This window comes from Canis lupus, chromosome 21 (genome assembly GCF_011100685.1).
Source record: "Canis lupus familiaris isolate Mischka breed German Shepherd chromosome 21, alternate assembly UU_Cfam_GSD_1.0, whole genome shotgun sequence".
Lineage (NCBI taxonomy): Eukaryota > Metazoa > Chordata > Mammalia > Carnivora > Canidae > Canis > Canis lupus.
The window spans coordinates 20,460,584-20,488,040 of NC_049242.1; the positions used below are offsets into that span (position 1 = coordinate 20,460,584).

At 36.1% G+C, this 27,457-nt stretch overlaps 1 protein-coding gene and 1 long non-coding RNA gene across 8 annotated transcripts in view; one reads left to right on the forward strand and one right to left on the reverse strand.

Annotated features, from left to right (window-relative positions):
* Positions 1-27,457, forward strand: part of NARS2 (asparaginyl-tRNA synthetase 2, mitochondrial) — a 136,435-nt gene that overhangs the window by 64,245 nt on the left and 44,733 nt on the right. For all 7 annotated transcript variants that reach the window (XM_038568491.1, XM_038568488.1, XM_038568489.1 and 4 more), the window contains 3 exons: positions 19,575-19,707; positions 24,113-24,211; positions 24,320-24,357. In XM_038568491.1, the coding sequence (XP_038424419.1) occupies positions 19,575-19,707; positions 24,113-24,211; positions 24,320-24,357 (270 nt within the window). The remainder of the gene's footprint in view (positions 1-19,574; positions 19,708-24,112; positions 24,212-24,319; positions 24,358-27,457) is intronic.
* LOC111091519 overlaps positions 21,942-27,457 on the reverse strand; it is a 52,834-nt gene continuing 47,318 nt past the window's right edge. Inside the window, exon 4 of the long non-coding RNA XR_005375617.1 lies at positions 21,942-22,683. This is a non-coding gene — a long non-coding RNA (uncharacterized LOC111091519). The remainder of the gene's footprint in view (positions 22,684-27,457) is intronic.

The window sequence follows — 27,457 nt, forward strand, 5'->3', positions numbered from 1 at the left end:
GACCTCTGTTCAGCTCCCATCTGTAAAGTGCCAGTTGTCTTCTCCAGTGGCTGTTGTATAACCATCTCAACATGCTCAAACTAAATTCATCATCATTCCCTCAGTCTGTTTTTTCCTTCTGAATTCCCTGTATCAGGAAATGTCACAACCATCTTTCCAGTTTGTCAAAACAGCTGTGTGAATACCATCCCCAGATTTTCTTTTTCCACACTCATTTCATCTTTTCACCCATTTGTGCCTACTTCTCTTTGCTTCAACTGTCCTGAACTGCTAATAAATTTTTAATAACATATAAGTGTTTCTTTGCAGAAGTTGTTTTTCTACATGGAATGCCCTTTCCCCATGCATTTGTCCAGCTAACCCCTGCCCATCCATCTAAACTCAGCTTAGAAATGATCTCACTCAGAATCCGCACTTCCACCCCCACATCTTGCTTATTTAAATACCCTTCTGTACACGCATGTTGCTTTTATTCTTTCTGTTTTATAACACTGGCATCACTTTTTTCTCTATAGCTTAGAGTTAGTTTTTGGATTTAGGGACTGTTTCATTTTATAACTTTATTAATACAGAATAAAGACTTGAATACCTGTTAGGAAGGATTTCCACCAATTCTATTTATTAAAAAAATTAAAATTGTCTGCTTACACTGCTTATCTTCCTATTAGCCCCCAAATTCATCAGACTGTATCTTGTTCCTCTTTGTCTTCATAGTTTCTATTACTACCATTTGCCTGATTCAGAGCTCAAAGATCATTCTCAATTTGATTGAACATTTGTTGAGAGTGAGCTGTGTGCCAAACACTAGGTTAGGTGCTTGGTTACAAAGATGAACAAGACAGATATGATCTCAACCTTCATGACCCCATACAATCTAATGAACAAGATAGGCATTAAATAAGAAATTCACAGTGTGGTAGCTGTTACACAAAAGCCTGTCCTGAGGCAAGAACAGCATATGGCAAGGGAATTTCAACCTTGTCTAGGTTGAATTGAATTTAGAAGTAACCTTATCAGTAGAATTATTACACGAGAGTGCATTTTAAAAATGTCATTTATATTTAATAACGAATGGCTGTTATATTTACTTTGGATTCTGTTACTTTTCTGTTCTTGGGATAACAAACCTGGTTAATACAACTTTCCCTCCCTATTATAGAACATTTTATGATGTACAATCTTTTAGTTACCCAAGTACATGTTATCTGTATTTGGTTATGGAATGTCTTTTGGTCTTTAATGTCATATTTGATACTTTATCCTTGAATGAATTATATTTAGCCAAATCATGAAAAGCTAGCAGACTACCTAGCTTCTCTGTCCTGTTCCTTTACCTACTACCAAATACTTGGACATTTTAAATTAAACTTTATATGAAAGGTTATGATTTTCTGACTTTAGGGCAACAGCCAAAATAAGATATAGACATCATGGTCTAGAGAAATGCTCGAAAAAACTGAATAGGTTTAACATAGGAAAGACAAAGGGGAGCCATACTTTTACATTTTCTCACATCTATTTGCTGGGCTTTGGTGAGAGCCCTGGGTGCAGATGAATAAATGATTTTTTTTAAAGAACAGCTTTATTAAAAAAAAAAAAAAAAGAACAGCTTTATTGAGATAAACCCACTTACCATAAAGTTCACCCTTTAAAATGTACAGTTCAGGGGATCCCTGGGTGGCGCAGCGGTTTAGCGCCTGCCTTTGGCCCAGGGCGTGATCCTGGAGACCCGGGATCGAATCCCACGTCGGGCTCCCGGTGCATGGAGCCTGCTTCTCCCTCTGCCTGTGTCTCTGCCTCTCTCTCTCTCTCTCTCTGTGTGACTATCATAAATAAATAAAAATTAAAATAAAATAAAATAAAATGTACAGTTCAGTAGTTTTTACTATATTCACAAAATAGTGCAATTGCATTTAGGGCCCAGGGGTGCACGAGTACCTGGCTCTGAGTGTCCCAAACAGACCAGCTTTGGCCACTTGCTGCTGGCAAAACCCAAAGGCAGAAAGACAGGTTATGGTGAAACAAGAAAGGAATTTATTTCAGTGAGTCGTTCAATCCCTGGAAGATAGTGGACTACTACTATACCAAAGACAATCTCCAGTGCTGAAAATACTTCCAAGTATTTATAAGGAAGATGTGGAACAGAGGTCCATGAGTGTGTGCGGGTGGGCAGTAAAGGTCAGATCAGTCATTGTCATAGGGGTCAGTCATGTGAGGGCTTGCTGAGGTCAGGGCAGTTGGTGCTCAAGGGGGTAGTTTTGGTTCTTATCACAGGATGCTTTATCCACTTGGCCTTTTGCCCAAGTGAAAAAATAAGATGGAAAGAACATCAGTTAGAAAGTACAGTCTGAAGTAAAAATGGTGGCATTTTAAGACACAGCTGGGTCTCGTTTCACAAACCATCACCACTATCCAATTTTATATTTTCATCACTTTAGAAAGAAATCCCTTACACATTAGTAGTCCCCTCCCACCTTCCCTGCAGCTCTGGCAACCACTACTACTGAATCATCAGAAACAGTAGGAGTGTGGCCGAGCAGTCTGTGTCATGACAGACCTATCAGATAATGATGCTGAGGACTACTGCCCTAGAGAAAGACTTGCTATTCCCTGTTTGGTGGGGGCATCTGGCCACCACTGATTCTGGTGGGATGTGGAAGAAGGCTGACAGTTCCATATGCAAAATCTATCAATGAATCTCCATTTCCTCCATCTCCAGCCTCACCATGGTTCTGTTTGCAGGTCACCTTTCTGCTGCAGTATACTTTGTATTCTAGATAACGGCTTCCATACTTTGACACATTGGTCATCACTCAACCACTGTTTTCTCTCCTCCAAATATTGGTTGAGATCTCTTGTCCACTGAGGGCCCTCTCCCTCTTTCTTCCTTTTTACTTACTGTTAGTTTAAGATTGTCTCAGGAAGGAGTGAATTAAATATCTGCTTTTTTTTTTTTGAAGATCTAATTGTATATTTTAAATGATTCATGAATTGACATTCCCCATCTAACAAGCTTCTGTAAATATCTGTGCTTAATTCACTATTTTTTTTAAATGTATTTATTTATTCATGAGAGAAACAGAGAGAGGCAGAGACACAGGCAGAGGGAGAAGCAAGGCTCCATGCAGGAAGCGGGGAAAAACTAGCGGACTATCTAGCTACGTGGGACCCGATCCCAGGTCTCCAGGATCACACCCTGGGCTGAAGGCAGCGCTAAACCGCTGAGCCACTGGGCTGCCCTTAATTCAATATTTGAACTTCATTTTTACTGGCTTGAGTGGTAATAGTTTGCTCTTTAAATACTAGTTAGGCTAATGTGTTATTTGCGTAATGAGTTTGTGTCTTTGATGCATTAACACTGCGGTATCTGCATACCACCTTGCAAGTCAAAACATGGGGTTCTCTGCCTGTTTCTAGTCTTGCATTCCTTTGTGAGGGCAGTTACTAATTTCCCTTTTCTTAACTAAAAGTGTATGAGAGAATAGCCCTATTGTCTCACTCAGTCTGGCTGAGCAAAATATCTGAAGGATTGAATGCTTTTGAAATAAGCAGGTTTGGTGTGAGTTAAAAAAAAATAACCAGTCAGTCTTTTGAGGAATGATACAAATAGAACTCATTTTGTATAAAATGCAATGCCTGTTGGCATTGTCTAAAAACAAATGCAGGTTACTCTAGTGAGACACCAATTAATCCTTAGTAATTTGACCATTATGGATAGTAATTGGAGCTATAAAAAGCAAAACTGATATTGTTACTTCTTACAATTAATGTGTAATCTTGTCCAAATTCTATTTTTGCTCTGGTGGGTTTAATTACTTTTTTTAGGAAAGGGGGGAAAAATCTGTGTTTGTTACATGTTTGCAGAATTTAGGTTGGGTTGAGAACAGAGAAAATTTATGTCATTTTCACTTTTCTTCCCCTAGCTTGTTTTCTTCTACCTAAAAATAACTATGGGTACTCATTTTTTCAGCAGTAATTTTAGTGTTCACCCAAATGGTATGTAACTGTGTTGGACACCAAAGAGGATGTTAAAAATATGGGACAGACTTGTTGATTGACATATAGAGGGTTGCCAGTGATGTTACAGAATGAAGTAGCTACTGAGATAATGTTATCCCTACCAGAAGGTGCTGAATTTGTCCAAGTAAACAGTCATATAGTTAGACTTGAATTAGAATTCACCTTCTATACATACTAAATTTATGTTTAATATCTGAGCCTCCAATTCCTGACTATAAAGATGAATAAAAATGGCCACCTTGCCAAGCCAATGTGATAATAAGATGCTATGTAAAGCCCAGCGTTTATCACAGTTTGATGCTGAAATGGTAAGTGCTGTGATGATGGTCGTCATGACAGCTGAGACCCAGAGAGCCCAGGGTGATTATAATGAAAGAAGCCAAGGTGTTGTAACCAAGAAGAATAGCTGGCAGCCAGTAATCCAGTTGTTTTACAAGAGTAGCAGCCCTGGAGTTGACACAAAGCAGAGGATTGCAACAAATAGTGAGTCTGCCAGAATTCAGATCTAGTAAGACAGAGAAGGTTAAACTTAACCAGTGCCTTGGGATGAGGGATGGAATTAAGACACAGAAATACAATACCTGTCAGAATTTGAAGACTAAATCAAAAGTAAACTCTGAGAGCAGATTAGATCATAATCTACCTTAAAGAGCTGTGATCGGTTGACAGTGATCTATCACTGTGTTCTAGATGCTTTTGTTCTTTGAAGTAGATCATTGCTGTGTCCCTTCTGTGTTTCCAGTAGCCTGATGTTTCATCCTTAATAATACTATAGTAAGAAGGGTGTGATTATAATTTAAGTAATTAGGTAATAGGACAATTGAATAATTAAGCCAATGCATGAATAAGCTCTTTTTGTTATTGTTGCTTCTCAACTTTATTAAATATACTGTATATACAAAAAAACCCCACGGATTTTAAATATACAGTTCAACAAATTTTGTCAAATTTACAAGGACTTATAACCTCTATTGTCATAAAAATAAAAAATTTATTCCCTTATTTCCCTTCACAGTCAGTCTCCCTTCCTGGTCTCAGCCATAAACAACCATCGATCTACTTTCTGTTGTCACAGATTAGAATTTTCCTTTTCCAGAATTTCATATCAGTGTTTTCTATATAATATTTTATTTAGGCTTATGTAAATGTTATCATACAGTATTTACTCTTTTGTATCTGACTTCTTCCACTCAACATAATGCTTTTGAGATTCATCCAGTAGGCTTGTTCCTCTTTATTGCTGAATACTATTCCATTGCATCGATATACAATTTTTTAATTCATTTATCTTTTGAGGACATTTAGGTTGTTTTCAATTTGAGGCTGTTATAAATGAACTCTATGAAAATTTATGCACAAGTCTTTGTGTGCACATGTTTTCATTTCCTTTGGGTAAGTACCTAGGAATTGCTGAGTTGTATAGTAACTGTATGATTAACTTTATAAGAAACTGGCAAAAAAAAAAAAAAAAAAAAACTGGCAAACAGTTTTTTAGAGTACTTGTACTATTTTGTATGCCCACCAGCAAAGGATGGGAGTTCTGTTTGCTCCATGTGTTTGAGAAAAATTGGTGTTGTCAGTATTTTTTAGTTATTCTAATAAGTATATATCTCATTACAGTCTTAATTTGCTTTTCTGTGATGACTCATATTGTTGGACTTTATTTTCTCATGTGCTTGTTGGCCATTTATATATCTTTTGTGAACTATCTTTTTAGTTCTTTTGCCCATTGTTGTTAGGTTGTCTTTTTATTATTTAGTTATCAGAGTTCTTTATATGTTCTGGACACTAGACCTTTATTGTCTGTATTTTAGATACTTTCTTCCAGTGTGCCTTGCCTTTGCATCTTTTTTGTAGTACCTTTTGAAGACGAATTTATTTTGTTTATATATAATTTATCACTATTTAAATGTGATTCATGATTTTTATATCTTATTCAAAAGATTACAAAGATTTTCTGTTTTTTTCTCTCAGGAGTTTTGTCATCGTAGCTTGTACATTTAGATCTGTGATCTCTTCTGTTAGTCTGTATAGGCTCCTAGAAGGCAAAAGGCCATGCCTGATTTATGTCTCTATTTTCCATAGTGGTTAATAGTCTAATAAAAGTTTGTTTAAAAAAAAAAAGTTGGGCAGCCCCGGTGGCGCAGCGGTTTGGCGCCGCCTGCAGCCCAGGGTGTGATCCTGGGGACCCGGGATCGAGTCCCACTTCGGGCTCCCTGCATGGAGCCTGCTTCTCCCTCTGCCTGTGTCTCTGCCTCTCTCTCTCTCTCTGTGTCTCTATGAATAAATAAATAAAATCTTAAAAAAAAAGTTTGTTTAATGAAGAAATATAAGAATATGACTCATGATAGATAATGCCAATTGTAAGATAACAAATAGTTGGCTCTAGGCTACTGTATCTATTTCAGAAAATGAATTAACAAGGGGTGCCTGGGTGGCTCAGTCAGTTTAGCATCTGCCTTCGGCTCAGGTTATAATCTCAGGGTCTTGGGATCAGGCTCCCTGCTCAGCAGCAAGTCTGCTTCTCCTTCTGCTTCTCCTGCCTCTCCCTCTGTGATCTCCCTCACTCTAGCTCTCTCTCAAATAAATAAATAAAATCCTTAAAAAAAAAAAAGGAAGGAAAATGCATTAACAAACTTGGAATAACAGATAGGGCCTAGTTAGATATTTTAAAGTAACTTTATCATATGAAAGTAAAATTTCATTTTACCTTCCCATGTTGTTGGTATGAATTTCTCTTTGTATGAATTTAAGAAATTTAGTATTATTAGAAATTTTTTAAAAATCACCTATAAATTGCACATGAATTCTAGAAACCCCTGAAACACTTCTATGTATTTTGCTTTAGTGAGACAGATTTGCTTCCTTTTTTATAAAATAAAAAGAAACTTCATTTTTGCTCCTGTAGAAGAAATTGATAATAAAGAAACTCAAGCAGCCATGTTCTTTGCTCACCAAAGAAATGTTCTCTCACCAGTAGAAATTAGATAAGCTCAGTCACATGTTTGTTGATAATCATATTATTTTTATTTCTCTTGATATCAACCCCCCACTTTATCTTCTGTGATATACCCATACACTGAAAAAATAAAACCTGTGCTTTGCCACTTGAAACAGGTGGATAGGACAGATAAACATACATATGTCACATAATCTCTACAATTTAGAGAATATGCAAAATCTGAACCAGCTGTATTTCACATTTAAGAGGCAGATTTAATGTGTGAATTATGTTGGAGGTTGGGAAATAAAGATAAAAACCTAAATGTTTTTGTTTGTGAAACATCTTTTAGTGACTTTTACATAGTTTCTTCAACTGTGCAGTTACTCAACTTTCCTCATGATTCTACTTCAGGATAGTATGGTGTAAGGTTCAATGGCAACATTTGAACTCTAGGCAGACATTTGAACTCTAGGGATTACTGTACAGAGAATTATCTCAGAATTTACAAGCATACCCCTCTTAGCCAAAATATGTGTTTGATTTGATAATACTGGTATTTCATATATAGCAGAGAGTTAAGTGTGACTTGGGAATTTGAAGGCAACAGATCAAAGTAGTTCAATCCAAAGTCTCTACCTTTTATGTAGATCATACCATAATCCATATCATTAAAAGTATTTGTTTTTAGTATTTTTACAGCACTCACTGTTTTCCTTCTGGCATTTAGAGACATATTTAAATGTGAAATAAAAAAGGGAAGAACTATCTGTTGTATCATGTATGTTTTTAATGTTCCTTCTTAGGGAGCCACTATCACTGGAGAATAATTGGTTCATCCTTATCTTTAGAAGGTGATGAATAAATTGGCTTATAAGTTGCCCACAGGATGATTTAATAGCTTATCAAAGCCTGATTCTCAGAGTTAGGCATGCACATAGATGGAAAGTTAACAGAAGCTGGAAATGTGAATTACTGAATAAGTCTTAGATTGTGTGTCAGTGCCTTTTCAGAAAGACAGCCATTTTATCAGAAGAGGGGAGCTACCCCTCAAACACAAAGAGCAACTGATAAGATATGAGAGGAGAACCACAGAGACTTCACATGGCAGATCAGTAGCTGTGGGAAAAATAAAATATGTATGATTAGGCACTGGAACAAATTCAGAAGCTGTACCCAGAGTTCTGTCCTCCATTGATCTCTTCCCTCATGTTGCATTGTCTGAGCACATATTTTTTACAGTTGATTATCTTCTATATGTATTGGGATTTCAACAGTTTACGTTGGTGCTGGACAGAACTTACTGCAGTTATGGAAATGTTTTGTATCTGCACTGTCCAGTATGGTAGCCACTAGCTATATGTGGCTATTTAACACTTGAAATGTGGCTAGTTTAACTGAGGAACTGAATTTGTATTTTATTTAACATAGTGTGGATTTAAGTAGCCATATTTGGCTATTAGCCATCATATTGAACAGTGCAAATTTAATTGGTCTCATATTCAGATTGTAAAGCATTGGAGTCACCATGTCATACACTGTTAGAAGGTTTCTGTTGCCCTTAGCATAGTAATAATGCTGGGCAAATGTAGGTACACAGGATATGTTAATATTTGTTGAGTACTATTGAATGGATAGAAGGGAAAGGTAGGAAGCATGAAGAACTGAGTGGTGTCCTGGTAAGGTGTTTTGGGCTCTGAAGCCAATGCCTAACCTTTAATTTTAGTCTAATTTTGTCATTTTATTTTTTATTGTATTCCATTGGCTTGTCCATCCTGTATCTTTTTTGGTGTCTAAATATCACATGGACACAAAATTCCTTTTCAAGCAGCTATATATATAAAGTATAAAGAATAATGATACATTTACCACCCCTGTCTTCCCAAAATATTTCTTTAGTCTCCTGTACTACTTTACCCTTGCCTTCCCATAAGAACTAGCCTCAATTTTGTATTTATCATTTTTTTCTTTATAGTTTCTTTTTTCTTTTTAAGATTTTATTTATTCACAAGAGACACAGAGAGAGAGGCAGAAACCTTGGCAGAGGGAGAAGCAGGCTCCCTGCAAGGAGTCCGATGCAAGACTCAATCCTGGACCCTGGGATCACTCCCTTAGCTGAAGGCAGACACTCAACCACTGAACCACCCAGGCATCCCTTCTTTGTAGTTTCATCACATATATTCATAAACAATCCATTTTTTTAGTTTTATAATTTCTTGAATTTTATATGAATAGACTCATCTATATGTATTCTCTGACTTCTTTATTCATTTAACATTATATTCCTAATAGCATCGACGTTGTTACATTATGTTCATGTTGTGTAGTCTATTCATTTTCACTATCAAGGGATATTCCTTTGTATGAATATGCCACAGATCATCTATTTTATTACTGATGGATATTTTTTTCCTAGTGGTTTGCTAGTGCATTACCGTGTAGCTGTGAAATCCCTGTATATGTCACTTGGTACACGTGGGAAAGACTTACTGCAGGTCCAAATGGGTATTTCTCTATTCTTTGTCTTCTCTTCTCCCCTCCCCCATCCTCTTCCCTGTTCCCTCCCTCTTTCTTCTTCCTCTTCTAGAATTCAGGAAAAATGAATGCTGAGAAATAGAGGGGTGTTTTTGGATTATTTCTGATAAACTACTCCTTTAAAAGCATCTTGCCTCAGTTTCTTGTCTGCCATGGTCCTTTTATACTTTTGAGTTCATGAAACAAGTTCTGATTGGGAGTCAGTCAAAAATACCAGAAATGTCTTACTTCATTCATAGTCTGTAGCTCTTATGTAGATGGTACCTTTTGTGAAATGATACCTTTGTATCAATTATTTGTCCCTTTTACTTTGCATTATAATTGGTAATTAGAAGATCTAGATCAGTGGTTCTCAACTCTTAGCTATCCATTAGAATGTCTTGGAGCACCTTTTTAAAAAATATGGATTCATCACATTTCAGCTCACACCCCAGAAAAACAGATTTATTTGGTCTGGGGGTGGGACTGGGCCTCGTAGTTGTACTTGAAGTATGTAAGTTATTTTATAAGCCAAGATTGAAAACCACTATAGATCAGTTGTCCTCAAAGTGTTGTCCTTGGACCAGCAACATCAGCATCACCTAGGAACTTATAGAAATATAAACTCTTAGGCCTACCCTAAGACCTACTGAAGTAGAAACTCTGAGTGTGGGGTCCAGCAGCTGTATTTTAACAAGTCCCAGGTGAGTCTAATGCATGCTAAAGTTGTAGAACCCCTGCTGTAAGTCATTTAAGCATTTACAACGAGGCTTCCTTTTCCTCAAGTCCAGCCTTTTAGAATCCAGTATTCCACAACAGCTCTGGACCTGAGAGTAGCTAAGGGAAGTACGGGGAAAGAAGCATGCCACAAAAGAAGTCCTTTGTGGTAAATGCCTGAGCCTGAGCAAAAGGGGTCGTAAAGAGAGCTATAAAGTATATTGGATGTGTTATCATTTTTTTGTAATCTAAAATGAAATGAAAAGATGTCCTGATTGACCATGAATGCTTATAAATGAACATTCCCTTTCACTAAGAAGGGACGGTAGGTATAGGAAAGCATAAGATAGAAAAGAGCAGCCATAAGTAGTAGGAAGGGGCAGTTTCAGAGATTGCAAGTGGATGAAAGGTGAGTCAGAAACAGCCACCAAGAATAAGATGACCTTATTATATAGTGTTTTGTGGGGGTAGCAAGGATAAAATTAAACATATGAAGTGCCTCAATTCATTTCCAATAAACTTTAGAGATTTTTTTTATTGTGATAAAATGCACATAACAAGAAGTTTACTATTAGTGACATGGTGTAACCAACACCACTATCTAGTTCCAGAACATTTTTATCACCACAAAATGAAATCCCATACCCACACAGCAGTCACTATTCCTCCTCCCTAGCCCTTCACTCTTTTGCTTTCTGTCTCTATATTTTTGCCTGTTCTGGATATTTCAGAGATACGAAATCATACAATATATGGCTTTTTGTGTCTGCCTCCTTTAATTTCAGCATAATATTTTCAAGATTTATCCGTATTGTGGAGGTATAATTAGTACTTCATTCTTCTTTCTGGCTGAATAGTATTCCATTATATGGATATATCTCATTTGTTTTTCCATTAGTCTGTTAACATATATTTGAGGTTTTTTTCTACTTTTTGGCTACTATGAATAATGTTGCTCTGAACATTCGTGTACAAGGTTTTGCTTTAACACCATTTTCATTTCTTTGGAGTATATACTCAGAGGTAGAATTGCTGGTCATATGATAGTTCTATATTTAACTTTTTGAAGGATCACCAAACTTTTCCACAGCAGCTGCACAATTTTACATTCCCACCAGCAGTGTGTGAGGAGTTTCTCCATGTCCTCACCAACACATGTTACTGTTCATTTAAAACTTTTGGTTATCAAGGGCTTTCTGAAAGGGATATTGATTAGGGAATCTAAACATTTTTTTAGAGTAGTGATTCCTAATAAGGGGTTCACATAATAATTACTTATGGAACTTTTAAATATACTTATGGTCCGTACCTTCCCTAGATTTTCTGAATGGGAGTTTCCAGAGGTAACGCCCAGAATTAATACTTCTCGTTAAGAACCATTGCCTAAGATAGTGGTTCTCAAAGCTTGGTCTAGGGATCCCTGAGGCCTCCTGAATCCTTTCAGGGGAGTTCTTTGGGATTAAAACTGTTTTCATAACAATATTAAGATAGTATTTGCCTTTTTCATTCTCATTTTCTCATGAGTGCACATAGAAGTTTTCCAGAGTCTTCATGACATGATAGCATAGCCGATTGAATGCATAAGCAGGTATAAGAATCCAGATGCCTTCTATTAGGCCAGATATGAAAGAGATTTACAAAAATGTAAATGAAATAGTACCACTATTACGAATTCTTAAAAATTCTTCTTTATGACTTATAATGGGTTTATCATTGTTTTTAAATCAGCTAATACAGTTTTTAAAATTTCTCAGTTTTAATGGTACACACTGGTAGACATAACCTACGTAAATGAAATCTCTTTGAAATCTTCAGTAATTGAAAGTATAGGGATGCCTGGGTGGCTTAGCAGTTGGGCTTCTCTGCCTTCAGCTTGGGGGCATGATCCAGGGGCCCTGGGATCTAGTCCTGCATTGGACTCCCTATGGGGAGCGTGCTTCTCCCTCTGCCTGTGTCTGTGCCTCTGCCTCTGTGTCTTTCATGAATAAGTAAATAAAATCTTAAAAAAAAAAAAAAAAAAAAAGAAAGTATAAAAAGGTCTGGAGACCAGCCAAATGAGAACTATAGACCTTTGAGGGGAGAAAAGAAGCAAAAACACTATTATCTATTTGTTGGGCACTTACTGTTTAGTTAATATTAGTAAGCTTTTCATATATTTTGTTTCATTTTATCATTTTATCTTTTTGTTTTAATGCATGAGAGACAGAGAGAGAGAGAGGCAGAGACATAGGCAGAAGGAAAAGCAGGCTCCCTGCAGGGAGCCCGATAGAGGACTCAATCCCAGGACCCTGGGATCATGACCCAAGCCAAAGGCAGACGCTCAACCACTGAGCCACCCAGGTACCCCTATCATTTTATCTTTATAACAACTCCATGACATATATGTATTTAACCTCATTTTCAGATGGAGAAATTTAGTCTCAAAGAAGTTAACTTGACTAGTTTATAAGTGAAAGAGCCAGGATTTCTTTTTTTTTTTTTTTTTTTTTTTTTTTAAATTTTTTTTTAATTTTTATTTATTTATGATAGTCACAGAGAGAGAGAGAGAGAGGCAGAGACACAGGCAGAGGGAGAAGCAGGCCCCATGCACCGGGAGCCTGACGTGGGATTCGATCCCGGGTCTCCAGGATCGCGCCCTGGGCCAAAGGCAGGCGCTAAACCACTGCGCCACCCAGGGATCCCAAGAGCCAGGATTTCAATTTAAATCTTTAGAGTACACGTTCTTAATCATTACCATAACTTTAAAAAAGTAAGGGTCATCTGTACAGGAAATGGTTGATAGTTCAATGCCATGATGACTCATCCACCTCTAGCATCAGGCCTCAAAAAGATAACCTTTGAAATCTTTGTAGATTTAAATAATATATAAATACCATGTGGTGCACGTACTGACATATTGTTCTCTTTAGTGATCCTCATTATAAGGACTGTTAAATATGAGAAGTATAAGAGAAATGATCTAGACATGAATAGATGCAGTTGACAAAATGGTAATCTCTTTTGGAAAAGTGATTTAACGTCTTATTAAAACATAAGGATAGATATTCAGTTAGAATAGTCCACAAATTGTGACCCTTTACAAAAACCTTATTTTTCTAAGACGTCATATCCAGTCAGTCCTCTGAAGAGCCCATCATTGCAGGAATGATGAAGTGGAATAACTGCTTTAATTTGTTAGTATCCTCTCTTACAAAAGCCAAAAACTTAGGTGCTGCTTTGTTTATATAGAATAAGACTTAGGGTAATTTTTTTTCATGTGATAATATTTCGATTCATCAAGAAATAAAATCTTTGCTAATTAGAGAAGTTCACAGGTCTAGTCCTTTTCAAAAATTTGCTTGCTGCCTACAGAGTAAAAACTCCTATGTGGGCAGTCGCTTTTCAAAAAACTGATTCTCTATCTCATAGTTTCTTCTGTGAAAAATTATTTCAGAGAATAGCAGATATTTTTGCTTAGTAATTTGTATTCTGTTACTGTCTTCCTCTTCTTACTCCTCTATCCTCGCCCTCCATTCCAGTGCTGTTTCAGAAATCAGTTTGTGGATCAGCATATTTTAATTCTTTTTTTTTTTTTTCAGCATATTTTATAAAAAATAAGTTATTTGCTTATTTGACAAATAGTACTTGTCTAGTGTGTGTTGGGCACTGGGATAAGGCTAAGGATACTAAAATATAGATAAAGTCATGAAATCTACAGTTTAGTGAAGGAGATGGACAGACATTAAACAAATGATCACATCTATACATTTCTTCTTTTTTTAATTTTTTTATTTATTTTTAATTTTAAAAGGTGCTATGAACAGTAGTAGTACGTAGTGTTATTGAAAAGAGCCTAAAAGGCTCAGGTCATGATCCCAGAGTCCTGGGATGGAGCCCAGTGGCAGGCTTCCTGCTCAGTGGGGAGTCTGCTTCTCCCTCTCCCTATGCCCCTCCTCCTGCTCCCCCCTCTCTCTCTTTCTCTCGCTCTCTCTCAAATAAATAAATAAAATCTTTAGGGGGAAAAAAAGAGCCTCATGGGAGGATTGACCTCAGAAATTTGGAAGAAGACTGAAGCCAAAGTGGGGATAGGGGAAGGCATGAGTTCCATTTGTGACAAGTGAAAGGATCAATGGAATAGATGATACATGCTTTTGGAGCTTAGAGAAGACAGCTAGGCAGGAGATATAAATGTGTGAATTGTGTACCAGTAGGTAGTTAATTGAAGTTGTTGGCTGAGGTGAGATCATTTAGAGAGAATGTATACAGTGAGAAAAGAAGAGGGCCTAGGCAATAAGTTTTGAGGAATTCTAGTGTTTACCTAACAGAGTAGAATGTAGAAGAAGCCAGAGATGGATATCAAATAAATAGGAGGAAAACTAGGATTTTTAACAACAGTGTTAAATATTTCAAGAGGAGAGAATCTTCCAAGGAGAATCAAAGGAAATCAAAGATTCATGGTAATAATAGGGTTATTACCATGGCTTACAAGGAACCCTAAAAATCCCTTCCCACCTCATTGACCTCTGACCATTCACCTTAATGCTGACCTACTTTTGTTCTTTAAACATATCAGGTTCATTCCTACCCTAGAGCCTGTGTGCTTCTTATTCCCTGTTCTGAAATGTCTTTCCCCCGGTTCACATTTTATCTTCTCAGAGAAGAGTAGCTAAGCCTCCACTCCTTTAGCAGGATTGTTGTCAGACTCTATTAATCTTCAAATCTCATTATACAGTTAAGATTAAATTTTGTTTGGGCCTCAAACTCCATGTTCCAGATCAAATATTTAGACCATGTTAAAAAAATTAATTTTTCAGAAATGCTGAGCAATGATGGTAGAGAATAAGTAGATGTATCCTCCTTAGGGCATCTTGACATGAATGGTTGAAATGGTGAGAGCTATGTCTTATCCCCTTCCACCAAGCATTTGTCGGATGGTTAGAGGAATAGGGAAGAGCCAAAAAGGAGATGCCTGGAGTCTGCTTTATAGAAATAATGACAAGTATGTGACAGTATTGATAATCCAGTGGATTCAAAGCAGTGGGGAAAAAAAATGATTATTTTCCAAAAGATGGGAATGCCACTGGACAAAGACTGTTTCAAAAGGTAGTTTAGAGCTGTGAGTTCAGTTCAGTTCAATGAATGTTTACTGAACTGACAGCAGAGGAGTGATAGGAAGTTGGGAGTGATGGCCTTAGGGAAAGTTGCTGATCCACCTTATGCTGAGTAAGTTCTTCTCCAGCTAAAGAACAGTAATTCCTCTACTCTTTCAAAATAGAAAGATTAGCTCTTGAATTTAAGGGCCAGAAAAAATAAATGGCCAAACAATCAGTGACCATTTTATAGTAATCCATTTGCCAGTTTAGAGCTTCATAAAACTCCACTGAAGGGATAAAATGACCTTTGTAGAACTTTTGGGTGGGAGTAACTTTATTTATTTTAAAAAGCCATTTTTGTAATTAACTTGGTTGATGTGTGTTGAATGTACTTTTGTTATCTTAAACATCAACTCCAAGCTCATGGACTTTCCTTATATAGTTTGCCTCTCTCCATAATCTGGCACAAGAATGCTTTTTAGTGGTGAGTGTTTTCTTTTTCTGCTGGTTGCTTCTCACAGCAGTGCTGGCCTTTCACCTGGTTTTCTATCTTATTTTAGAAGTGGCCTTATTCTCAGATCTTATTTTAAATATTGGTTAGTCCAAGCCTTGCTGCAAATGGCTTTCATGTCTGTGGAAGACAGAAAAGAAGAAGTCAGCATAAATTAAAATAAGAATGATTTCACACGGGCCTACGAACAAAATTGTTGTAAAAGACACTAGAGATTAATGCCAAGCTGCCCTCGTCTCCCACTCATGTAAGAATTTGAAAACCAGACAGGCTAAGTGACTCTCTTAAGGTTATAAAATATTGATGGAAATTTATCATTCTCATTTACATGAAGGCAGTATACCCTTAGTAAGCTATAATTTTAACACATAAAACAAATAAGCTATTCATAAAGAAGGTAATTATGCCCTATCTTTGAGAACGGTGGAAGGTACATTACAAAGTTTTCTTTCTAATTCCCCAGTTTTGTCAGTGTTCAGTTATGAACATCAGTATTTTCATATCATGATAAAGACTGTGATCACTAGAGTAAGATCTGGATTTGAATATGGCCTCTACACTTACTGGGCTGTGACTGTGTACCTTGGGGGAAGAAAACTTCTTAACCTCTCTGAATTTCCATGTCTTAGCCTGAGAAATAGAAGTAACAATACATACTTAATTGAGTTAACTTTAAAGGAGTTAACTTTGAGGTTCTCACAACTCATGCCTGGCGCATGAGGAGCACTTCTGATGGAGTGACCATCTCTGCTGCTACAAATGCTATCTCTGCTTTATCATAGAATACTGGGCACTGGCATATGATGTTCATTATCAGCTGCTTTAAATATTCATCTGTTTAAAGACCAGATGCTGAATTAGGAATGTTTTTAACATACTTTTCAGTTCATTTTATCTTTTTATTAATTCAGAGGAAGCACCATGGCCTTCAGTTTTTACTTATCCTATTACAATAATACTTAACTCTTGGATACCTCAGTCAGAGCCCAATTCTTAAAATGAAAATCTGTGACCCTCATTATTTTATACTAGAGAGCTTACCTTGCATTGCTAGAAAAAATTATTACCCATTGTGAAACTAAACATCCCTATTGCTACTCATCTTTGAGCACCCTACATAGAATGGCCATGTGAGAAGCAGATGGCTTTGTGACTTGAATTTATAGTTCTTTTTAGAAACCACTGTTTTCTCTGTAACTTGTTTCTTAATATAAATATCTCTTTTGAGCAGCAGGCTCATTGGCTTTCCTTGTATTTCAGGAAGATCACTGTCCATTTCTTGAAAGCCTCCCTCAGAGCCCCCTAAGTAAATTTCACCTATGCCCCCCCCTAGTTTCTGATTTTGCTCAGGAAAATCTCAATAAAAATATCCTTGTTGTTAGTGAACATCTGTATATACAGTTTTTTGTAATGCAGTCCCAGAAATGTCAATTCATTTATGTAGATATACTATTGCCAACCTACCTAAAGATAGCATAGTTACAGATTGGAAGCTCAGGGCCTTATAATTTTTTAATTTATTGTTTGGAACAGGCGTAGGTTGTTTGACCTATTTTAGGTTCTAAGTAACAGCCACCGTAAAACATATCTGAGTATTTTTTCTGTACATTATTTGTAATGTTACTGTTTGTGAGGATGCTGTACTTTTCCAGTTTACAACCGAGAAAGCCTGTCATCATCATTAGTACTCATTCATTCAGCATGAGCACCTGTTTTATCTTAGGCACTGGAGATCTAAGTATGAATAAAACATGATTCCTGCTCTGGAAAATTTCATAGTTTACTGGGGGGGGGGTGGAGAAAGATACAGACGTATATAATTGCATTTCAAAGTGATACAGAATATATAATGAATATACGAACAAAATGTCATAGTCATATAAAGGAGAGAACAGTAAATTTGGGGGTGTATGGTAAGGTTACAAAAAGAAGATGGCATTTGAGCCAAGTCTTGAAGGATAGATGAGAATTTGCCATTTGGAGAGAGAGAAGCTAGGAATGGTCGTTAGAGGCAAGGAGCAGCCTAGCAAAGGCCTAAAGGCTTATCCTGGCAAGCTGTGTGAGGGGAGTATCTTCAGTGTAACTAGAGAAATATGAAGGAAAGTGAGTCAAAGTTAGGAGTTTGAAGTTTATCATTTGAGCAGTAGGAAGTCATTGAAGACTTTTGAATTATGGCTGATAAAATCAGACTTGAGTTTAAAAACTATTAATAGTTTAGGGCTAGAGGAAGAAAGACAAGTGGCAGGCACCAGGTAAAAAGTTGCTCTAGTTCTCTAAGCAAAACACAAGAGTTTACAGTAAGACCGTACTTGTGTAGATTAAAAAAAAAATCTCTAGATTTGAGAGAGTTTTCCTATGTGTAAACAATATGATTTTGTGATCAACATGATATGGAAAGTGTGAGCAGTGGAAGACCTGGTTTGGGTGATGGCATACCGTAACTGAATATAATAGAACTGGGAAAAAATGAAAAAGGAAAAGAAGGATTGTTTCTTGTTTTGTTTTTTGTTTGTTTTGGGAGCAGACTAGGGTTTTCATTCTGCATTAATGTAGGTCAGTGTTTTCAGGAACATTCTAGCAGACACGTCTGGATCTGAATCTCAGAGAAGTTACCATAGTAATATTTTTGAGTTCATATTGTTTATTTTTCCATTAAAAACTAAAGTTCTCAGAGGTTAACTGATTATGGTCTCAGGAAGGTAGCTGTAGAACCAAAACATAAATTCCTAAGCTTCTTACCAACTAGGCCTTAACTAAAATAGCCTTTTGAAAGAAAAAACAAATCTCTTGATTTCCACTATCATTGTTTTACTGTTCATTTCCCAAAGTATCTTTACTTAACAACAATATAAAGCCCAACTGGTATATATATCCACAATCTGTTTTCTACACTGTTTTCTGATCTTAATGTAATTTGACTGATGCCAGTCAAATGAAGAGTGCTCAGGATAATAGCTCAGGAGCCCCAAACCTCTTGTTTTGTTCTAACAAAACCTTAAAATTCAAAGATTAGATAGTCCTCAGGAAATACTCATTATTTCATTTATGTTTGATCTAATCCCAGTTGGTCCCCTGATTCCAAAGGAGGGAGATGATAAGTGTTCAAGAACAAAGATGTGGTATCTGCTTTTCTGCAGAAATTGAAAAGTAAGATTTTCCTCCACTATTTGGATTGTAGAGCTATGAGCTATTCTCTTGAACACCACAGAATAAAGTAGACAGTTCTTCAAAATCCATCCTCACCTCCAAGTTTCAGGGGTCATTCAGCATTCATTAAAACACTTGGGTGGTTGTGAAGGACTCAAGTAGGCTTCAAACAAGGCAAATCATCATACACATCTGACACTCCTTTCCCACATATTTTAAAAAAATAATTAGCATACTCTATCCATGTGAAATTCTAGTTTTAACTGTTACTGTATAGATTGTCTGTGAACCTTGTCGGGCTGTGGTATTTTTCCTTTACTTTGTTCTTGATTGCTGTGAAATGTAGTTGCCTGCTGTTTAAGGCAGCTGCAGTAGAGTGCACCCAGAAGTGGTTATAATTCTATATTTAGTAAGCCATAGGGTTTGTAAAGCATTTGCAAATTCCTTTGGGATAAAATGGTTTCTATAAATGTAACATTTTTAATGAAACTATTATTATCACCCATTAGAGAAATATAGCAGCTAATATGTGGAGATTTGTGGACGAGACAAAGGCACAAAACTTTTTTTTTCCTTAGGAGTATACTGAGTTTTAAATACTTAAGGTTAATCATGTGAATCCTATTTTTATATTTTTAATCTTGAATTGCAGAGCTTTTACTCAAGTGTTTACCTTTGGTCCAACATTTCGAGCAGAGAATTCTCAGAGCCGGAGACACCTGGCAGAGTTTTATATGGTAGAAGCAGAGATTTCTTTTGTTGAGAGTCTTCAAGATCTCATGCAGGTAGGTACATAATACTGTCATAACAGATATCTATGACATTAAAATGCTTCTGTATACATTTTTACCTTGGACATCTGTGCGTTACAGATGTTAGTGGAGTGAAGAAGATGGAGAACTACTTAATGTGATAAACATCTACTGAATCCCTTTAAAGTATAAGAGTCAGATAGATTTAAATTCATATCCCAACTCTGCCATTACTTTTGTTTGGGTGTTACTGAATATTGGTGATCTTTAGCTTTCTCAACTATAAAATTAAAATAATAGTAACTATTTTATAAGATTATTGGGAGGAGTAAATGAAATAATGTATGTAAAATGTAAAGCATCTACTATTGGGCCTGGCATATAGCAAGCTCAGTAAATAGTAGCTCTTAAAAAAAAAAAATAGTAGCTCTTATAATTTGTTATGCAAATAAATGAAACATCTTTATAGTTAGAGAAATATCTACATAGCTATAGAATCTACAGGAACCATCAGAGCTCTGTTTTGGGGGCAAGAAGTAAGGCCAGAAAGATAGTCTAGAGTCAGATCTTGAAAGAAAGACTTTGTAAATGTCATGCTAAGTAGTTTAGAAAGTAAAACAGTTCTCAGTTGGGAAAGGCTATGCTTGATTATAGTTTAAAAACATCTCTCTAGTAACAATATAAAAAATGATTCAGAGGGGGATAAAAATAGGGTGAGAATCCTTTAGGAAGCTGGGGCCATAATCCAGATAGAGCACAGAAACTCTGAAGTTGGATGGACCAGGAATTTTTTAGCTTCACCAGTTATTTGCTATGTGACCTCAGACAAGGAAAATAAGAATAATAGTTCCTACTTTATAGAGTAGTTCAGAAGATTATACAGAATATATATATTATTACATATATATATACACATATATTTTATGAGATTATTGCCATATATATATATGGCACAAAGAACAGTTTATGGCACTTTGTACCCAGAAATTATTGGCTGGTATTAGGAATTCTCCATCCAGTACCATTAATATCTTAGTTTGTGTTTGAATCACAGGATGTTTATTTATTTTTTTTTAATTTTTATTTATTTATGATAGTCACACAGAGAGAGAGAGAGAGGCAGAGACACAGGTAGAGGGAGAAGCAGGCTCCATGCACTGGGAGCCCGACGTGGGATTCGATCCCGGGTCTCCAGGATCGCGCCCTGGGCCAAAGGCAGGCACCAAACCGCTGTGCCACCCAGGGATCCCACAGGATGTTTATTTTAACAATTTTCATCACCTCTCACTTCTATTCCTTTTGTATCTTTCTACTCTTACCTGGTAAATGACCCAATTCCACTTAAAACATAAATACCACATATATCATCAACTAGAATGGACTTACTATTTTATTATCCTGTCTTGGTTGGATTTCCTAGTAAACAAACTCTAAAGCAGAGATTTGGGGGTTGGGGGGATTATTGGGGAATTCTCTAGAGAATAACATCTGTAAGGAAAGGAAGAAAGCACTGATAGAAAAGTTGAACTATGATGAATGTACAGAGGCCTTAGCTCATTCTTTGAGGAATTTTGGATCTGGAATGGTCCTTCATCGTTGTCCCATAGAAAGACAAGGGGGAAGGGGGAAGGTCTTTGTTCTTCCCCCAGCAAGCAGTTACCTGACATGGGCCAGCCTTGGGAAGAGGCATATTCTTGGGTAGGATAGCACTCTTGGCCTGGCCACTTCCTGAAGAGGGACTCAATCAGGAGCCATCAGCAATTAATATTCCCAGTGGATAAAGCTCTTGGTCCTGAAAGGGGTTCTGACCACACACTACAGTTTGCATTTATATACCCCTTTAACATCTCCCCCTGATTATTCTAGATCAGTGTCCCCCAGGGGACATTTTTGGTTGTCCCAACTAGGAAGTGGATGGAGGAGAGGGGAGAGTGGTTGCTACTAGCATCTAGTGGGTAAAGACTAGGGATGCGTTCAATATGCTAAAATGCACAGGTCCCTCCCCCCTCAACAGTTACTCGGCCAAAAATGACAATAGTAACACTGTCAAGTAATTCTTTTCTAAAATGTGGGGATTCAGGATCTGAGCCTCACAAGGAGTTAGTAAAATTCCTTAAGCAGCTTTTGGTACCAGCCCACCATCCAGTTCAATATTATTCATTCACTTAGGCAATGAACCACACCCTTTTCCTTCCTGTTTCTGCCTTGACCCTGTCTCTCCTGCCCCAAGGTAAATACCAGAGAAAAGTTCCAAAGACACAAATTATGTTAGAATTTATTAAACATTATAATTACATATTCTATAACTAAAAAATTTGTATTTAGTATTCCATCGAGTGGTACTCAGCATATACTGTTCAATGATTTTTAATTAATTGAAATACAGACTTTTTCTTAAAGGCAGAAAAAACGGTATGCTCCCCCCAGAAGTAATCTGCTTCTCTTAATTTTCTCCCTTCTATAAATTACATTCTGTGGAAATTATTATCTTGATGAAAATATTAAATCAGAATCTTATGACAAAGTATTTTTCCCCTCATAAAGTATAAACAATTAAATATTACTATTTTAGTGCCATTGAGTAATATATTTTTTAAAACATCTGAAGGTTATGCTAACCCTTCAGTTAAGTTTCTGTTTTCTTTAAATATATTTATAGAGCATAGTCTAAAAGTCAAGGTTAGAGAAGCCAATGATTTTCTTCTTCAAATGGAAATTTACTGTTCATATGAAAGATACCAGTTTAACAACCCCAGTGGTCAAAGTCTTCATCTTACAGATAGGTGTGTTGTGCCCCTAGCAGTGCCGGCTTAGTATCCAATCTTCTTGTTTTTGTTTGCTCCCCAAATGTGTCAGCTTTTTTTTAGTGATTGAGGATATGACCCTTCATAAATCATTCAGTTATTTAGTGATTTGTCTCATGACTCTCAGATCAAAGGTAATATAGCCTCGAGGTAAAAGATTTTTTGGCCTCCTTTTGCTCTTCTTTCATCAGGTTATTCCTTACTCCTACACAAAATATAATGTGAATATGAAAATACAAAATATATAAAAATAAATATAAATTCTATACATAAATATAAATACTATGTATAAATACTATATATGTACATGTATGTACATGTACATATGTACATGTATATGTACATATACATACACACACACACACACAAATGTGCCTGGATGTTCCTTGGTAATCCTTGGTAATTAAGTACATTGCTGTATCTGGTTATACTAAGTTAGTGCAGTAGATGCTTGCGCTCCACCCTGTGTCTCCAGACTTGATAGGGTACACCAGGGATGCAGGAGAGGAAGGGAAAACCCCTGCCTCTGGGGCAGCTTGTACTTACCGAGTGTGTCTATCTTTCTGAGTACAGTATTTAGGAGGGCCTAAGAGGATCTCACTGACTTCAAACCAAATATTTTAGTTTTGATTAGAAATATTTTCCATTCCAATCACTTACTTTCCAAGTACATTTTCACTTACATTCCAATCACTTAGTTTCTTCTAACAAGTTTTTTTTTTTTTTTTTTTTTTTTGTGGGTTGTGTATGGATAACCCCTGGTAGAATGCATTCTTGCATACTGATTTGTGTTGGATCATGATTTGTGTAATATTTTACTGTATGCTTTAGCAAAGCAAAAATATACATATTTAGATGTAGATCTATCTCATTGCTCCTTTAATTTTAAAGTCAACTTTCATTTACCAGTTACTGAATGAAGCACTTTTCAAAGTGTCTCATTCTTTGCAACAGCTAATGTTTGTTGTGTCCTGGTCTGAGCCAGGTACTAAAGCTAAGTCTTATACATGGATTATCTCATTTAATTATCACAACAATCCTGGGAAGCTAGGTACTGTTATTGTTCTGATTCTACAAGTGAGTATATTGCAGTTTTGAGAGGCATTAGTCAGTTTTGGCTGTTTATTTAACATCCCACTTCAGTACTACTATTGAAACTATTAACAACAGATTCGTACATTTTTCTTTCTTTCGGGATCCCTGGGTGGCGCAGCGGTTTGGCGCCTGCCTTTGGCCCAGGGCGCGATCCTGGAGACCCGGGATCGAATCCCACATCGGGCCCCCGGTGCATGGAGCCTGCTTCTCCCTCTGCCTGTGTCTCTGCCTCTCTCTCTCTCTCTCTCTGTGACTATCATGAATAAATAAATAAAAATCTTTAAATAAAAAAAAAAAAACAAAAAAAACATTTTTCTTTCTTTTTTTTTTTTTTTTTTTTTACCCACTCTGGGAAGAAGATGCACCGCCTCCCCTAATCAATCTGGAAAACTGAACTAACTTGCAGCAGTATATTTGGAGATTAAAAGGCCTAATGGATTTATAGCTGCTAAAACCTGGAGAGCAGTCCTTACAAGACTCTAAATAGGTTTTTCATATAAAATAGCTTACTAGTCAGACAATTCTCTCATTTCTCTTAGGTCATGGAGGGGCTCTTTAAGACTGCAACAATGATGGTTCTCTCAAACTGTCCTGAAGATGTTGAACTCTGTCACAAGTTCATAGCTCCTGGCCAAAAGGTAATTAGTTTGGTGGGTAAAGTCCAATACATATACTCTTTAAATATGTTAGTTACATATAATAAATATAGTTACATTTAATAATTTTTTTTCTCTTTTCTTACCAAGGAAAGATTAGAACATATGCTAAAAAACAACTTTTTAATGTAAGTAGATATTATACTTTCTCTGAACTTTATTCATACTTTATCATAGTATTTATCACACTTATTAAATTTTGTTTATGTATCTACTTATCACAAAGAAGGCCCATGTTTTAAGTATTTTTTAGCTCTTTTATCTATATACAGTGGATAATCAATGTTTTGTGAATAAATAAATGAATAAATCATAGCAAGATAAATGAATACAGTAATTATTAACTGAAGCAATACAATTCAAACTAATATTAACTTTAGTTATAAAAATTTGGCTCAATTAAAATACTTAGTTTGAGGTGTCTGGGTGGCTCAGTCAGTTAAGCATCTGACTGTTGGTTTCAGCTCAGGTCATGTCAGGATTCTGAGATCAAGCCCTGCCTCGAGTTCTAAGTTCAGTGCAGAGTCCGCTTCGCTTGTCCCTCTCCCTCCCCGTCTGCCTGCCCCTTGTCTGCTCACACACTCACACTCTCTCTCTCTTAAATAAATCAAATCTTTTTTAAAAAACTTTTAAATCCAGTATAATTAACATAGGGTGTTATATTAGTTTTAGGTGTACAATATAGTGATTCAACAATTCTATATGTTAGTCAGTGTTTATCATGGTAAGTGGACTCCTAATCCCCTTCACTTATTTAAACCTCCCCCTTACCTCTCTTCTGGTTATTCTCTGTAGTTAAGAGCCTCGTTATTTTTTTATTCATCTGTTTTTTTCTTTTCTTTTTTCTTTTCTTTTCTGTTCTTTTTTCTTTTCTTATTAATTCTACATATAAGTGAAATCATAGGTTGTCTTTCTCTGACATTTCACTTAAGATTATACTCTAGATTCCATCCATGTTGTTGCAAATGGCAAGATTTCATTCTTTCTTATGGCTGAATAATATTCCATTGTGTATGTGTACCACATTTCCTTTCCATTCATCTATCAGTGGACACTTGGGCTGCTTCCATAGTTTGGCTATGGTAAATAATGCTGTAATAAACATATAGAGGTGCATGTATTCTTTTCAGATGAGTTTTTTGTATTTTTTTTGGGGTGAATACCCAGTTAGTAGAATTACTGGCTCATATGGTAGTTCTATGTTTAATTTTTTGAGGAACCTTCATGCTGTTTTCCACAGTGGCTGCACCAGTTTGCATTCCCACCAGTAGTGCATGAGGGTTCCTTTTTCACCACATCCTTACAACACTTGTTGTTTCTTGTGTTTTTTATTTTAGCCATTCTGACAGATGTAAGATGATAGCTCATTGTAGTTTTGATTTGCATTTCCCTGATTAGTGATTTGAGCATCTTTTCATGTGTCTGTTGGCCATCTGAATGTCTTCTTTGGAGAATTGTCTGTTCATGCCCATTTTTAAATTTTTTTGGGTATTGAGTTGTATCAGTTCTTTATATATTATAGATACTAACCCTTTATCAGATATGTCATGTGCAAAGTATCTTCTCCCATTCAGTAGGTTATCTTTTAGTTTTGTTGATTGCTTCTTTTGCTGTGCAGAAGCTTTTTATTTTGGTTTTATCCCAATAGTTTATTTTTGTTGTTTCCCTTGCCTCAGGAGACATATCTAAAAAAGTGTTACTGTGGCTGAGGTGAAAGAAATTACCGCTGTGTTCTCTTCTAGGATTTTCATGGTTTTAGGCCTTACGTTTAGGTTCTTAATCCATTTTGAGTTATTTTATGTATAGTGTAAGAGTATGATCCACTTTCATTCTTTTGCATGTAGCTGTCTAATTTTCTCAACACCATTTGTTGAAGAGACTGTCTTTTTTCTAGGAGATAGTCTTTCCTGCTTTTTCAGAGATTAATTGACCATACTATTGTGTGTTTATTTCTGGGCTCTCTGTTCTGTTCCATTGATCCATGTGTCTATTTTTGTGCCAGTACTATACATTTTGATTACTACAGCTTTGTAGTCTATCTTGAAATCTAGGATTGTGATACCTCCAATTTTGTTCGTCTTTTCAAGATTGCTTTGGCTATTTGGGGTTTTTTGTAGTTCCATACAAATTTTAGGATTGTTTGCTCTAGTTCTGCTATTGGTATTTTAATAAGGATTACATTAAATCTGTAGCTTTCTTTGGGTAGTGTGGACATTTTAACAGTATTTGTTTTTCCAGTCCATGAGCATGGAATATCTTTCCATTCGTTGTGTCATCTAAAAAACATCTAAAATACATATGTGTAATGTCTGCCTGTCAGTTTCTCTGTTTCAGTCTTCTTTTTATTAACCTTCAGTTGTTCAAGTCTCATAAGATATTCTAAACTGTTTTTTTAGCCACTTTTTAAAATCTAAAGACCTGTATTTTAAGTATAACACATATGTTGTCCCTTCATTTCCACTATAATCCTATACAAGTAGTACTTGATATTGGACTGGTTATTTATTCTACTAACTGTACTAATCAGATAAGGCATTCCATTTTATTGTTTATTGTTTATTATAAAACAAACACATACTTGATATGGAAAAAGAACAATAAGCAGTCTTTTCATAAATAGTATAATTTATATAAGGCTTGATGTATTTACAGCGAGTAAAGGAGGTAAGTTTGATACTAAGAAGAATAGAAAAATTATTTCTGAACATAATTTGGTATCATTCTTCACTTACTGTCATTAAGTTTAGGAAGTTTTTGTTCTAGGACAATCAAGAATTCAACCTGTCCTCGAGGAGGGTAATAAGACAAACTTGGCAGACTTGACCAAGCTGAGTTTCAGAAATCAGTATAGACCTTCAGGCTACAAGTTAAAAGTGATGAGTCATTGAGCCTGAATCATAGCAAGGCAACAGATGTGAGATCAGAAAAAAGAGGAAATGGGAGCCCTATGATAGAGAATCAAAAAGCAGTGAAGTACAACTAAAGGCTTTTGAGGGGTTTTTTCCTTTCACTTACATGTGTATTGAGTATGTTAACTAACTGAAATTTAAATAAAAACTTGAAAAAAAAGTGTATATTGAATACACACAATGTGCCAAGCTTGTTCTAGAATCTAAAAAAAAAAAAAAAAAAAAAAAAAAAAAAAAAACTGTCTTAAAGCAAAAACAAAGCAAATAAAATTCCCTGCCTTCATTGAGCTTACATGGGGGTGGGAGGGATGAGTGATAA